We start from the raw sequence: 17,355 nt of genomic DNA, 5'->3' as shown, positions 1-17,355 counted from the left end.
ATTCATTTGCCTAGCACAACTTAAATATTGTTGTTGCGTATTTTGAAAATTGTAAAACAAAAATCAATTTTCGTACAATTACTTTTTGTTTTTAAATTATCTAGCTTGTACAGTTTAGTATATCTCAAATAATTCACGTATAGCCTTAACGCATGTTCCAATTTTACTTATCTTGAACATAGTTGTTAAAATATTAACTAACTAAGTTTTCTTCATTTTTTTATATCAACTTGTCTTGTATAACGTTTTAATAATTGCACTATGTTTATGGTTTTCATCCTCCAATATTTGTATGAAAGTTAATTACAAAATTATTGTTTCATCATCTGTATAAGTTAATTTAGCAAAACACGAATACTATATTATTTTTTTTCTAATTAATATTTGTAAAAACAAATATTTATTGTGTATAACTAATTAATTAAATTCATGTATGTATGTATATAATCTTTACGCGATCAATATGATATCTAAATATTCTTATTTGTACTCACGTTGGCATTATGCTTTGTATAACTATGTTGTAAATGACAAAACAGTGTAAAGTTTACGTCTGTAAAACATTCTGTCTGTCTGTCTTTCTGCTAATGATCCGATTTTTATTATATTTGATATGAAGAATGTGTTAATTGTGTTAGGGTCGTTCCTCGCCAGAATGTTAAAGGAAGGAGTCCTTTGAACGTTATTTTTCAAATTTTGTTTGTGTTTCAACGTTAGATCGAAGGAATTTTTTGGAAAATGATATGCACTTGCCGTTTATGCTAGAAATGCTCATATTGGGAGGTCGTACCTCTCTGTCGATTTGGCGATTTTTATTTCGGACACTAATTATTCGAAATGTATCAAACATTATATGCAGCATCTATTGGATGTGAACATGCGTGTATGTTCAGGTTTTTTGGCTTAAATAATAGTAAAGGAAGTTATTGCCCCTTTTTATTAATAATATACATATTTCAATTAACTTTACGTTTGTTTCAAGTATCCCATACATGGGAATGCGCATATTGCCAGATTCTACCGTCACATTGATTGTTTGGAAAATGTTTGCTTGAACGACAATTCGTTTCCAAACTAGATCTCGAACATTTATGATCCGAATTAATAAAATTGTATACGCATCACCCCTATATATAGGGCATGAGCCACTTCTTAAGTGGTAATGCGCCAATGATATTTCAGTGATGTATTACCATTTTGAATATAAAATAATCTAATGAAGCTTTACATTTCCGCGCGATACCTCGAAGAGGACATGCAAGTTCACATTATTCTGGCTTTTGTGTTTATTTTTCAAAGAGTTATTGGCTAAATTTCTTGTCCCCTAACATTTTTCTCTCTATAACCTTTTATCAAATTAATATATAATATTATATTGTTTATAAATAAATAGCGACATCGACCACGCCCACCTGGAATGCGATCCCCAGAGGTGTTGAAGCTATTTATGTATGACATTACTTTACAATAGCTTAATTCGTTCAAGAGTTTTTAAGCTGATAACATTTGTTCCATATTGAGTTTTTTTTAAGTTAGCGCGCGTCCTCCCGATCAAATTTGAACTCTTAATCATCATTCATTAAACGATCATATAGCACATTATTTCCATGGGGAGGAGACGTTTCTTTGTCGCTGGCTAGAAATTCAAGGTTATTCTTAACGTTCATAATTCAATAATGAGAATAGTACAGCGCGTCCGAAATAATAGTTAAATATTAGATTAACTTATCAAACATGTGAAGACGGAGAGTGTAACGCAAACGTCATACTGAAAAGCATTCTTATCGTGGTGCCGAAAGAAAATGTGTCCTTTTTGTTAGTAACTGTGTCCTTGATATTAACCCAATCCATTCCTAATTCAATCTTGAGCAAGGTCCTCATATAAGGTTATTAAATATACAGAGTAATATAAATATATATCAAAACGTTTTCTAGTTATTAAACGGAAACTTCTGTACGCTTAAACCCGAAAAATTGTGAGGCTAATAAACTACTGTACATAGGCAAAACAATATGACTTTTGACAGTGACAATTACATTTAATCAGTGCAATTTACTCACATTCGTTGTTTTTTGTATTAGATGGTATGTAGCCGTTATCTAATAGCGTGACCATTTCTTTCAGACAGTCTTCCATGTCGGTCTGCGAAAATATGTCATGTTTCCTATAAAACTAATTATCAGTATTAACAGTGAAGTGTTTGATACATTGTTTACGTAATTCAAGGCTTATTACTGGATACCGTTTAACATGATAGAACATTATTTTGTTATAAATATTTATGACTATTCATGCTGTCCACAAAGGATTGTTTTCGCGTTTGCAGGTTTATTAACACCATTGGAACGAACAGTTTTCGTTCAAACTAAACCACTATTCCATTATATAAACTTACATCAAATTCATCACTTTCCTCAGAACAGCTTGATTCTTGGTCGGAAGTGTCTGTGTCTTCCAAATAGTGTGGCCTACTTCTGTAAACTTTTTCATCGTTGACTTGGCTTTCTAGATCAAGGAAAGCAATATTTTTCAGTTCAGGGTTTAATAAGTATTTCAACAGAAATAAAAAAAATCTTTTTCGATTTTGAGGCACTTATTTTGTCTTGCTAAATTTTAACTATTTATTGAAATGTGGTTTACACAAAACATGTAAGTTTTGGCAATATCACTGCATTTGTCTGTATAAATCTCAGACCTTGTTTTTATAAAACACATAAAGGGTTCTTGAAACGTTTAAGATGTTGTTCATCTTAACGTGTGGTTTTCGTTCAATTACAGAAAAGCTAATAATATGACGCTTCTATACGTTTAAACTATCTTAGACTTAGGTGTTCTAAACATTCTTAACTGTCTTCCAAGATTAAATGCAATCGTCAATGTATCCTTTTCATCATATTTTATATGGTTTGGCATAATGTCACTCATCATGCTTTGCCTTTAAATAATTTTAAGAATGCACGGTTCATAATTGACCAAATTGGAAGCAACTATTACATACTATTTTTTGGCGTTGTCAGTACATAATATAATATGGAAGGAAACGGCTTTCGAAATTTTTCTTTTACATAAATATTGATGAGAAAACCGATAACCATTAAGATAACACTTAACGTTTAGGTATTCTTCGAATGAAGTCTGGGGAGTAACGACCATTGGAGTCCATAACGGTAAATGAGAAAAACGCGAACGGATGACGGTAATTATTGCAAAGGGAAAACGCGTTTTTTTCTATCTATCTATCTATCTATCTATCTATCTATCTATCTATCTATCTATCTATCTATCTATCTATCTATCTACCTATCTATCTATCTATCTATCTATCTATCTATCTATCTATCTATCTATCTATCTATCTATCTATCTATCTACCTACCTACCTACCTATCTATCAATCTATCTATCTATCTATCTATCTATCTATCTATCTATCTATCTATCTATCTATCTATCTATCTATCTCTCTATCTATCTATCTATCTATCTATCTATCTATCTATCTATCTATCTATCTATATCCGGAGACCACGTGACGGTTTGAAAACATAGTTAAAGCTAAATAGAGAAAATAACCAGTATACATGTAAATCGTATGTTAACACTTAAAGTGTTTTTATTTGTGTTCAAACACAATATTTAATTATCACAATCCTAAATTAACACATGAATATGATTGACTAAAGTTTAAAAAAATATCTTAACCTGTAAGTTATACTGTTTAACACAAATAAAGGTTTCTACATCCTCACTAATTTGAGCAGATTTGTACATACGTAACAAAGTACATAATCATTGTTTGTGCTCCAACTAAGAGAACAAGTGTCGGTATCGGTGGTATGATTAACAGGTCGGTGGTATCAAATTCATTGAAGTGAACAACATTCGATTTATGAGTCCAATGACTGGCTTATGTATTTTATTAATCCTTCTTCGTTTATATCCACTGGCTGGTTTAAGATTGAGCACATAACATGTTGATAACTAAATACACTCTTTAAATAGACTATCTTGAGCGGGGTAGATATTTACGTTTTGTTATTTCCTGCTGTTGACTTGGAGTAGATGTGATAATGGTAAATTTATCCACGCGCATATCTTCACTGGATACCACACATTGCACATCGTACGAATCCACGTTTTTTTGGTCAGCGCAGTCGTCCTTTAAACAGTATATACTACACAAGCATATAAAGACAACCACAATCAATTACAAATAAAAAAGTTTAAATGTAAACTATTTATATGAACATTGTATAGAAGAATTAAAGGCACATGTCGTACACAAATATTTAAAACATTCATCTAACATTAATTATAAAGCTTTACGATTTAATGAATGAAGTTAATTTTAAACAATTGTGCATAACGGTTTGGTTACCTGCCTTGTGATGCACGTTCCCATTATTTCGAACGCGCGATGGTCCAACGCTAACTTATATTACACAATCACGATAAATCGACAGATGTTGATTGTTGAACCTCTCATAAATGTACGCTAACGGCAACTTATATCACGAACTACACGATCCTGAGAACGGGATCCATGTTTCTCGAAAGATGATAGTTCCATGTCATAAGAGGCTATATCTGCACACCTATTGCACATTTCGCTTAAATGCCTGGATGGTTTATTTTAAAGTTTGCTTAGAACATTACTGGTTTAAAAAAGCGTTCCATAAATCCATATATATATGTTGTTTTGAAAGGATGTTGAAATCATCATTTTTTTTTTAATATTTACAATATTCGCGTACCAATTTACGCACCATCTTCTCTACTCAAATTCAAACGCGAATGTGTTTAACCGAGTTAAAGATATCAAATAAGTATCGTATCTTCTGTATCATTTCTAACTCTATCAAACTATATTTAAGGTCGTTCGTTTTGTCGTTAAGATATCTGTGTCAATTAAATATAACGTTACTTTCACCATGTATGTACGTCTGCATACCATGCATTTATTTGTGTATTTCTCACCTCCATACAAAATGATGAAACATGATTGGCGTATGTTCTATACCTTATGGATTGATATCAATACTGCATAGAATGATGATAGTGTGTATTTGCATGTGTAGGGGAAGTTTAGCATTTGTTCCCGACTAATTGTAACGTAACGAATATTTGGGTTCATAATTGTATACATAAAACAATTGAATTTTTAAAAATGATTTATACATATTTTATCATTATAGCCATAGTTGTAGAAAAGGTATACTTGGATTGTGGAAATTATTTTTATAGATATTTGGTTGAGAAGAGTATAATAAAATGGGATGAGGTAGATGAATTTTGATTTTTATGTTTCGTAAAACAGCAAAAACAAAACGCAGATATGCATACCTTCAAGCGAGATTATACGATTTTGTCAAATATTTATTAATTTATATAAAATGTGTAAAAAAAACTTATTAAACATATATTTCAATATAAATTAAAATAAAAGTTAAGAAGAACATGTGTCGAAAAATACGAAATAAGCCAGATATTTAATTCTGAAATCGAAAATGTCTGTACAGTCGAATTTGCCAGCATGTAAATCATGCATGTACGGTGTGAATCTAAATTTAGTTTAAAGGGGCCGTCCAACAGATAAAGCGTCGTATCGACGCGATTCGATATTTTGGGAACTTACGAGGATTGCTTATAAAGTTACAACAATACATCCGCTCTGAATGTGAGCGTGGATGGTCGAGTGTTCTAGTTGGGAGGCTTTTTACTCCAAGACTCCAGGAATCCAGGGGTCAGTGGTTCGAACCCTATTTAGGATTACTTTTTTTTCCTTTTTTAAAATTGTATTCTTGTTTTTTTACTGGAGATTTATAGTTCAAATGTTTCAATTTATCAATATAAAGCATTTAAACATTTAATGACAAGCTTCAATACATGCCAAAATCTGTTTGACGGCCCCTTTACCGGTTTATTTTAAATTTCTGCAACGCAATCTATTCATACGACACACGAACACAAACTAAAATGACGAATGATTCGTTTATTGTAGGACAATATGTACGAAATATCTTCGTCACAATCGGCTCGGGGCGCTAATTTGTCTTTGCTGCATTTTATGAAATTCGTCTTCAATGTATATTTTTTTCTTTCCTATTTGGTGTTATTGTAACATATTTTATCAATTAATTTCAATTTAACACATATAACAATTCGTATAATCTCGCTTTAATGCGCGTATGTTATTGCGTGTCAGACAAACAATGTGACTTGTAACAGAAACCAAAATGATAAGTATGCATAAAAGGTGCCAAAAATGATTAGTCATCAGAGTGAAAATATTCACACCTTAATGCGCATATGTTAATGCGTCTCAGACCAACAATGTGACGTGAAGGTCAAACAAACATTCATCTTAAGACTGTTTTACATAACATATGCCAAAATAATTAGTTTACATAAAAGATGCCGGGTTGTTGATTATCAAAGTGTAATTCCTTGCCTCGGGAATTGTACGCTAATCAACCATCGGAGCACCCTCGTCAGGCTGGTCGAGCGTGGTGGTGTGGTCAAGGACATGTGATTCCTACCACGTGATTTAATCGGTTAGTTAGTCAGTCAGCCAATCAATAATGAGCACGTGCAAAGGCGGAGTAATATTTACAAAGCAACAGTGGAATATGGCCGTGATTGTTTGATAACCATCTAGCTCTGGGTGTTAACTATGGTAGGGAGGTCAGTACACGTTAGATAACAGGGCAGATATGTCATACATGAAATTACTTGTTGTCGCGGGGCCGTTAAGCCGCCCCAAATATCTTGTTGTTCAGAGCTTTCATCTTGTACATTTCGAGCACTGCAAAACGTTGTGTTAGATTTTAATCATCAAAATTAATTATCAATGAAAACTAAAATTGACGTGTGTATGTTCTTGTGTTCCATCGACTATGCGACATGATAAAATGTCGTGTATTATGTAACATCGAGATAATTGTGTACAAATTATCATCATATCAATAAGACGTATCGCTTGCAACAACGTTTAACATGTAGCTCGCTTTTAGTTAAATGTCACAGTTAACATTAGGAGTATTTGCATATGCCTTATATTCCTTATATCGAAGTATTTAAAGTACATGCTCTAGTCTGGCCAATAACTTTGTCCTGCAATATGGGATTTCTTCCTTTTCCACGAATACGTTAAAGAAACAGCTGACGGGGATATATTTAAACAGGTCTATATGGTGTAAATAAAGAGACCACTCGCTCAAAGCGCGTATGCTCGGAAAACAGCGGAAGTAAAATTTAAAAATAAACGAGTTGACTTTGGACCTCATAACATGCATGTTTTGCGGTGTATGATGCGAGGCGTATTTATTGCGATTCTTAATTTATCAAATAATTTTAAAAGTATAAGAGTATAAGATGTTGTGTCGTTTTAAATTAAAGCCCTTTTACAAATATATTATTGACTTGAAAATTAAATAATGCCTTTCTGAATGTATGAGATTATAACTAAAGATATGGCAGTGCTTCCCCAATGTAATCATTTCCCGCTAACATAAAACTATCGTTGTGATAACATTAAATAGCATTAACAACAGACAAAACGTTGAGAATAAAGCAGTAGAATACAAGTTCAGAACAAGAAGTACAATGAAGTTAACGTTAAAAGAATGTTATTCATTTGATATACTTGTCTGCTGTACAGCAGAACATTCATATATGTACGGAGACATGAACATTATTATGAAATCCGCACTAATCTGAGATTTGTCTTCAAAAAAACATGAATAAACATGTCTCTTTTGGCATTAAATTGGTCGTGTTGAATTTCATTAAAATAAGCAATACATGATACATTATTTCATCTGAAGATATATATAGTAAATTAACATTCCACGTTGATATGCATGTATTTATTCGTGTTTGAGAAAAAAGATGTATTGTATTAAGATCGTATTTACTCTCTCAAAATTCAGGTGGTTCGATGGAACAAAGTGTATCGTCCTATCTTGCATTGCGCGAGGAAGAAAGTCTCGATGAATAAGACAGATTGCTAACATAAGTATTTTAAGCCTTATGGCACTGGTAAAAAGCCTTGGCTCCAATGTCGATGAACTCGCAACAATAAAGGAGTGCGTTGATGACGCGCACAAACGCGAAGATCGAACGGAGGAGGTGTACAGCACAACATCAGGAAAGGGAACGAGAAAAGCCAGCAGATAATAACTACAAATGCACAAACATCCTGACAAAGACAAAAACTGAACGCATGTAAATAAAATGAGATTCAAGACAGCGGCGTCTGGAGCTGGAGGATCTTGTACAAATCATCTAGAAAAACAAGATCATATGTATGAATAGTGGAAACGAAAAAAGTTCGAATCGCTGAATAGAGATTGAGACATGGGTAAGAGATTTGAGAGTAGAGACAAGTGATTGTTGTCTCAAGAAACGAAGATAATGATTAAAACATCTAACGACTTTTGTGCAATATCGCATTAATTCGTACATTTTCGTCACCCCGAAAGGTATACGAGTATATGCATAAAACTAAGATAATTCCTTAAAAGTCAAAATAATAAAGCAGTTTCAATATACAGCACTAAATTTCAAATTACACTGAGGTGCAAAGGTCAAGGAAACACTTCCACGTCGAAAGGCCATTGGCTCTAATAAACTAGAATAAACCCGATTGGTTACTGTAATCTGATAGTATTGTGCTGCCATGTCAACCTGTGTGGTCTTTGAGATCGAATTAAGTTCCTTATGAAGTCAAACATTGACTGTTTATTTTGAAGTTTGCAGTCAATATTAACATTTCCGACACAAAGTATGATGATACGCCACCGATTGTCAATCTGCACTATTCAACAATTAAGCTCGACAAGCTTTAACTACTAGGCGAACTAGGCGGTCGCTTAAGGCGGAATATTAACGGGGCGACAGTGCGGCACTATGAGCTTCGTAGAAATTTAAATAAATAAAAAATCCGCCGTTTAGAAATAAATGGATTGAGTAATTGTTTAGTGGCGTAAAGCTGTTTTCTCACTAGGTTATATCATACTTAATTTTTGTGTATCCTTTCTGACCCTCAGTGGTAACATTTACTATAATATAACCAAGTGTTAAAACAGCGTCACTCCACTAAAATGTAATCAATCCAATTATCAGTAAAGTTTTAAATCGACATGTTTTAATATCACTGTTAAACCACTGAGTGAAACAAGACGGGAAAGTCTAAAAGGTGCTTTTAAACCTACCAGTTCGTTATCAGCTTAATGGTATATAGGTTGCTCTTGCAGAGATTACGGACGATATAAATTTATCAAGCGCATCTGGTTTTACATAACGAACCGATACACGGGGTATTGCAAAAGCCATATCTAGTTTGAAGTTTGTCTGTCGTCTGTTTGTTTTGTATGACGTGCTGTTTGAGATCAATATGACTAATAAACAACTTCAGAAAAATAATAAGATAATAATGGCGTCATCAACCATCTGGATGCAACAAAGAATGTAAATGTTTACCGCAGAGATGACACGGAGTTTAAGAAAACACGGATTAGTGCAGCTTAAATTGGAGTTAATTTAGAGATAACATCACTTTTCGAACCAGAACCAACCCTTATCAGAAGAGAATAGAAATAATTCGCATACGAATGATATGACAACGAACTTATTCAGGATCCAAATTACAAATTCAAATTACTTCGCTGTTCTTTACACAGCAATATAATCGGTTCAAGAAGGATTCACTATGATGCAACAAATTACTTTGTTGTTTGGTTTCATATATGATTTTCACAGTTTGCACTTTAAAACAAGTTATGAAACATTTCTTGAATCATAAGAAAGATTTGCAACACGGAGACTCGCAAGATATTGATGTATTTGATCTTAGCAGTGAACTGAAAGCCATTTCAAAACGAGTTCCACGGTTTACATCGGAAAATGATTAACTAGATATTACATTGAAAAATAATCAAACAGATATTGTCCAATACACTGTTTTGGCTCTACGAATCCTCTTGCCAATTCCAGTTTCTATGGCTTGTGGTGGTCGAAGTTTCTCGAAGCTCAAACTCATAACAAAACATATATGCAAACATTCATGACACAACAAAAACTTGTTAGACTGGCTACACTGTCACTTGAACATAAAATTGCTGGAGACATTGAACTCGTTTCTACATTAACTAAAGCAAAAGCGCGAAAATTAAGTTTTGAAATTACATTATATTCCATTATACGTGTATATATTATATTGAATGAAATTATGATTTGAAAAACACGGCCGCGCAGGATTCATTTGTGTAAAATAAAATTAATTAGATAATTAGGAGTTTTTGGTGCGGGGCACAGTGCCATAGGTTTGCCTAGGATGCCAAATGATCTGGCGCCGGCCCTGCATATATTTATTCATTGAGGTAACAATTATTGGAATACGCGAGCATTCTACATAATCCGTATACGTTTACAGGCACTTACCACTTTTAAGCGGACGATATGACATTTCAGCCCGGTACTTTTAAATATAACACACTTGCTCTTGCTTTGTGATCATAAATACTAAACAAAAGGTGTTCTACAATTTCATTTTCAAAACTTAAATACCATTCTATTGTATGTTGAAATCAGCATTGCCGTAAAACTCTGGTCAAGATACAAGACAACGACGTATTTCTTCTAAATCGAGCACTATTTAATTACCACCCACGCAATGCCAGTCTCGACCAAAGGTAGATGACGACCCCATCCAAACCTCAACATCATGCCCACCTCTGAGGGAAACCACTCGGACAACCGTGATTTGATTTGAAATATAAATAATAGTATACATGAAAAACATTCCATTTATCTAATGTGTCTTAAATAAACTCTAAAATCGACGATGTTATTGCACATGTGAGTAATCTTAATGAGGATTATAGACAATTAAAACAGAACAACGTATATCTAAAAAATCAAGTTAGTGACATGAAAGACAAGCCTGATCAGATCGATAATCAATCTAAGCGTAATACTTTGAAGTGTCATGGTATCGCGGGCACATTAAATGAACAGTGGTCTATTAGAGCATAAAATATCAGTCATTTAAAAAAAAAATACTCTCAAGAAAGGAGAACACGCATATCGTCTTTGATCTGACAGAGCTCATCGAGTAAAATAAAATAAAAACTTGTACCAGTATTGCACTATTCATTCACAAAGTATTAAGACTGGGAATCAATGTTTAGCAATGCAAAGTCAGTATTGGCATCTTAATTAACGTGTTATGTTCAACGTGATCCCTCTGATCTTATTAAACAACGACATAATCTAGGAGACCATTTGCACGCTTTGACGGCAATATGTGCTTCTTATATGTACTGCATTTATAAAGAAATGAAACGTTAAAAATAATTGTTCAAGAAAGATGCATGAAGACATTTAAAAAAAATCCACTATGGACAAAATTGTGGCAAAATAGCATAAGTTCTGCGTTTCCGAGTGTTAATTTAATCCAATACACAGGGAATAATGGTTTTGTTTGTCAACTGCAAAACACTCGTCAATTAATGAAATAGACAGATGTGTTTACACCCGTGTTGTACTTTTTCATCATCATATCTTCGTATTAAACACTCCGATCTAGCCAACTGCCCATGTAAATGTTTTATTGGTCGTGTGCGCAGATGAAACGTCGACAAGCAGGATTAATACGAAATGTTTACACAATTTATGATAGAACTTTTCCATGTCTGTTATAAATCTATTTGTAAACATGTTATATCTGTCTCTGATAATAAATTCATATAATTTTAAACATGATGTATCTTCCTTTATGGACAGGTAAAAACGATCCGCCCTAACAACTATCGATTGATTTCGTTATCTTAAGCTTTTGATAACCTGCCAATACCTGCCATTGAGATATAAGCGTTGAGACCATCGAGATATATACTCATGCAATTATATATTAAGATTGTCTCGATTAGGAAGGCCTTATAGAAAGAGAATATAAACATTTTTAAAAGATTGCCAATTTGTTTATTTTTAATTGGAAACATGGCGCGGCAACTTCATGAAAAACATATGTCTACGATATTAATTGTACAAAACGCATCAGCTGGGAGAACAGCTCAATGTGTTCAACAAATAGGCGGATTTTGTTTAGATTTATTTGGTTTAGGGGCGGACGTGTTCGGGATTTTCTCCGATACATACAACCAATTGCAACACACAAAATGGAGGTGTCGCAAAAGATTGACTCAGTGTTAAAAAACTTACACATTCTTCAGTTGAACATGGTAGATATTTTTGCTCAACAAGAGTTGAAATCGCGACTAGCAAAAGTTGATGATTTGCAAAGGGCTACTAGTAACAGGTTTCGCGACATAAAAAATATCGCCCAAGCGACGGTAAATGAGAGTGACAAATACATGAGTGTTTTTGTTAAAGGCGTCAATGATTATTTGGACAATCTTTACAATATTATTCCTCCCTGCAACCTTATTCAATACGATTGGCGACCTCAACAGGTGCGACAAGACATACTTTAGAAGTTCTGTCAACTTCAGCCGCAATTTTCGGTGGGATAGTTGTTGAAGCAACATACAAATTAAAAACTCTAAACGTTTCACTTTCAAAAAAGAAGGACTACTGGGACCTTGAATTGAAGAAATTTGACGACGCAGTGACAAAAATGTACGGGGAGTGTGCTGGTAAATTTTACACGTATTATAGCTCAGATATTTTGATGAACCAATCCTTCCCTGAAATGCTGGACTTTCTCGAACATAGATACTTTGACATGTCATTCTTCGGTGTGGATATTCCTGACAGCAACGAGATACAGCAACCTGAAAGGCAATTCACGTGCATAAGAGAGAATGTGGAACCAAGAAATGCTTTGTATTTACAAAGACGGAGGCTTCTTGTTCGACAAATGTAAAACTTGTAATCACCATGAAGGATTTCGCAGGAAACTATTTCCTAAGCAGAGGTAAAATGTGAGACATTTAATTGTAAATTAATAATTCTGTTTATTAAGTCGGGTCAATATATGAAAAAAATCCACTCAATCCCCTAAAAATTGCTTTCAAAAGGTATTTTAACTGTTTCTGGTAGGATAAAAGTGTCCTTAATAACAAATCGGACCACCGGGAAGTGTTTTTTTTTCAAGATGGCGCCCAAGATGGCCACCAAAATATATTAATGATGATAACTATGTGAGTTTCTACTCAAATTTATTTACTATTTTGGTTTTTATTCTAAGGTTTTAGTGGAAAATAAATAATAACGATAATACAAAACTGTGTTAGTATATAACGTAACAGAGAAATATAACATGGCGTCCATATGACCGCTAATACAATGACCGTAAGTACATTACTATATATTGACTCAAACGTGTTATTCTTATTTCGAAATTTTATAATAAGTTAATTTTCATGTTTTGTTTTAATTATTTATCCCTATTAACCTTGTATTCATTTATTGAAGCTCAAGCGTCATAAACAGCAAAATGTAAAAACAGACCACCATTAAATAAACATATCAGACCTGCGTGTGCTAAACATTGCCGCCTACTTGTTTGTTTTTGAGTGTTGCGCCAACAATGCCATTATATAAGGCCCTTTCTGTGTTAATTGCAGCATTTCAAATCCGAGCATTAAACAAGTTATTAATGCCTCTTTTTGTCATAAATGATTAAAAAATGAGTGCAAACACATCCAGACAAGATATTTGTGTCCAAAAGGCAAGGAGGAGATTTGGATTTCCAAGAATTACTAAGGTGCTTTTCAGCGGCAGGGAGTGAAACGAATAAATGAAGCTGGTGTAAAGCGCACGTATGATCTTGTAACAAAGGCTGTCCCTAAAGTGCATACACATGTCGTCAGCAGTACACAAATGATAAAGACATTGAAAGTTATGCTGCAAAGCAAAGTTGTAGTTCTGTACAAAAAAGAACCACAAGGCAATCAAATGGGGGTGTTAAAAGTCATAAAAACTCCATACAATGTGGCTGTAAGGTTAAATTAGACACAGGACATTTTGGCTGGGTACGTACTATGTAATTCCTGTTCAGATGTCATATGATTATTCTAAAGAAAAACAAAAGGCGCTAGTTTGTGACAGTTGGTCATGCTTTTATTGAAGCAAGTCGTTCACAAGCTGTTATTGCCACACTACAAGTGGGACTCACTGTTCAAATCAATAATCTACATCGTTCGAAGGAAATTGTCGAATACAGGGAATTTTGTGGAACTTGATATTCTGGGCAGTGATATAGATTTTTTGGGAATGTCTGTTCTCATTGCCGCCGATAGTGTTGATCACTATTGACGGTAAATGTAATTTTCATGGGATGGGTGTCAATACATCTAGAAGCCCTCACTACGGACAAATTGTCTGACTCCGCAAAAAACAGGCCACAGAGCTTAACACTAGAAATAAGACGAAACTCCTATCTTGGAGTACCGGTTAGCAAGGCATGCTTGTTATGAGGTAGTTTTAGAGGACCGTCCGCGATTTCTGGGTTATGACAAGAGGATCGATATTTTGTGAGAAGTCTCCTTCAGCTTCCGAATTTACAGAAAATTTTGCAAATTTTGCATCAGAAAAGCCATCACCTTGACCAGTCGTCAGTCAAGTCCTTGCCGATAATTATTTGTACTCAATGGATAAGTCGTGCATTCTGTTTACATTAGACTCTGTCTGTAACCTTGCCATGAACCACAACCTTCCCACCATTGTAACATTTGACAAACTCTTGGTTTGGACGGCTGCCGAAATCATCAATGATGTGCCACAAAATAGTTGCCTGAAAAGTATTGTTCTGATATTGGGGTGTTTTCATACACTCATGAACTTGCTGGGTGCCATAGGATTCATCATTGAAGGAACCGGTCTAAAGCATACTTGAGACTGTCTATGGGCACAATGCAATTGTGCAAATTTTGACAGGGAAAGCTGTCCAGACGGCTTTGCAGGGCAATTGTCGTATTGACAAGTGCCTTCACAGCCAGCTCATATCAGACAGATCCCGAGATCCAGATACTGCTTGATCAGGAAGAGGACTTGTACTCTTCCATTATTAGGGGCGAGACGACGCAGACGCTTCATGTTCTGACATCTAGATGTAACTCGAGACGATTACAGAGAAGAAGAAACATGAACTTTCTCAAACCACACAGACAAACCAATTATTGCTGAATTATCATCTTACGGTAAGCAAGGCAAGGATGTTGAGTAAGAGGGGTCACACTGGTTGTTGGATCATGCATTTGAAGGCAGTATCCAATTATCTTGCGGTCTTTGATGAAGCTGGGTTCTTCAAATACCTGCGATCTTATACCTATCTTCAGCCAATGAGCAGCCTATATGAAACATTTTCAGAAGTTTATCGCAAGTTGGTTCATTTTGTTCACGTTGTTCGTAGAAGCAATCAATGCTAGGCTCAACTAAGCAGTGATCTTGCCATTGAGCAAACATTGATGAGGTATCTTAAGAACACAGGTTCTCTCAATCGAGCCAGTGGGTATAACGAGGTTATGCAAAACCGTTGGACCCTTTCTGCACAAGTAACATCCGAATACAACAGTGTGGTGCAAGATTTCACAGAACTGGCCTATACTACAAGTCCACAAAACAAACACTCAGATAAGGTACGCATCAAAATACATGTCGATACACGAAATAAATTTGTATATTTTTTAAGAGTTAAATTTGCTTATCTCTTTAAGATTTAATAACTATACACTACAAATATAAGTTAAATTAATTCGTTTCATAAAATATTTGTGCTCATGACGTCACGATTGTTGACATTTTCTTAGCAAAATGAAAGTGCGAAATAAAAGCGAGCGATTTACAAAATCGAAAATGAAGCAGACACCGATCGACAACGTTGTGTTCGATAACAAGTATTCATTTACCGAGCTCTGCGATGGCGATTTGTGTGAAAATGACTCACGTAAAAGCTATTCGCATTTGCAAAAGAGTAAGCAGAAGTGGGTGGGGGGATGGAAGAAGATTGATTGACTCATTGAGCTGGAGGTTTTGCTTAACAAATTACAGCATGGTCAAGTTTGTAATATGTGTCCCATTCCTTTGACAATATATAACATTGTTGGCGAACTACAAAATGGCCTAAGTGGTTATTTATACATTGTTTGTGAAAACCCTGACTGTAGAAAAGTCAATCGTGTTGCTTATGGAAAGCAGCACCATCTCAAGATCAGGGGAATGCCATGCTTTGACGTAAATACCAAGCTTGGAACAGGTATGCATGTCTTCATTTTTCAACCTGCCATTTCTATTAATATTAAATCATTGTACAATTGCTATTGATCTTTGGACTTCTTACAGATTTTCAGACCCCTTAAAATTCCAAGTGTCATTCCCAGTGAATATTTGTTTATCGTGTAATATATAAGGAAACATTCCAGTGTCCTTCATATTCAGTTTTCAAATTTAGTTTCGCATTTGTGTTGTTAAATCCAACTGATTGCTCATTCATGTTATTTAATAATGTAATGATTAAACGAATGGATTCTATGAAAATACATTGTAACGTCAGTAACTACGGCCTTATTTCGTTTTCATGTTCTTATCATTTTCAATTCTCTTTTCAGCAATGAAAGTCAGTTTGGGCAGGCCGGTGAAGGTAAATAACTTCCTAACCACTCTAAACATAACGCTTATTGCAAATAGAAATCTTAAGAATCAAGAAAATCTCAACTGCGTCGTCTTACAAGGCTGCCATTGATGCTTATGCGAAAGAAATGGAGTAAGTGTAAAAAATAACTTTTAATACAATGTCATTGACTATTCTGGTGCCAAATGTCAGTATTTTTTCTCATAAACTTATTTCCTATTCCAGAAGAACATGAAACATATTAATAATAATTGTTTTATTAAAGGCACTGTGTTCATAGTTTGGTAAAATTACATTTCTTTTTAAGATTTTTGGTTAGAATCCCAGGGCAGGCACATTATTAAAAATATTTGTGATTGTGATTATAAATATTAAAAGCTATTCCAAATATTACATTTTTTTAAATAAATGCATTACTTTTAGTAATAAATCTTATAAAGGAGAATAGGTATATTAAAATTCTGAGCTATTCATATAAATGGTAAATTCTTTTCACAAGCAATAATTTGAGTTCAACGACTTGTCAATATGTAATGTGCTTGTTGTGCTGAAATTTGATTTTTCTCATAACCAACGATCATATAAGGCGTCAGAATGAAACTTAAAGGGAAATTATAAAATTCATGAAATAAGCATTGTGTGAATTTAATTTTGTATTTCAGTTCGAGGTACAGTAATGCCTGATATTACTCAGATTGCTGCTGTGCATTTGAAGACGGGTTTTAAGTTCTTGACATATGTGAAGACAACAGTGCCA

The 17,355-nt window shown here is 34.2% G+C and overlaps 1 protein-coding gene across 1 annotated transcript in view; it reads right to left on the bottom strand.

Annotated features, from left to right (window-relative positions):
- Positions 1 to 4,726, bottom strand: part of LOC127846613 (uncharacterized) — a 39,368-nt gene extending 34,642 nt beyond the window's left edge. The window contains exons 1-4 of the mRNA XM_052378041.1: positions 4,380 to 4,726; positions 4,031 to 4,160; positions 2,397 to 2,506; positions 2,062 to 2,143 (exon numbers count right to left, since the gene is read on the bottom strand). Coding sequence (XP_052234001.1) covers positions 2,062 to 2,143; positions 2,397 to 2,506; positions 4,031 to 4,160; positions 4,380 to 4,403 — 346 coding nt within the window. The 5' untranslated portion in view covers positions 4,404 to 4,726. The remainder of the gene's footprint in view (positions 1 to 2,061; positions 2,144 to 2,396; positions 2,507 to 4,030; positions 4,161 to 4,379) is intronic.
- Between the last annotated feature and the right edge of the window lie 12,629 nt (positions 4,727 to 17,355).

Source organism: Dreissena polymorpha, chromosome 9 (assembly GCF_020536995.1).
Source record: "Dreissena polymorpha isolate Duluth1 chromosome 9, UMN_Dpol_1.0, whole genome shotgun sequence".
Lineage (NCBI taxonomy): Eukaryota > Metazoa > Mollusca > Bivalvia > Myida > Dreissenidae > Dreissena > Dreissena polymorpha.
The sequence above is the reverse complement of the archived record's forward strand: the minus strand, read 5'-3'. Positions and strand labels throughout refer to the sequence as shown.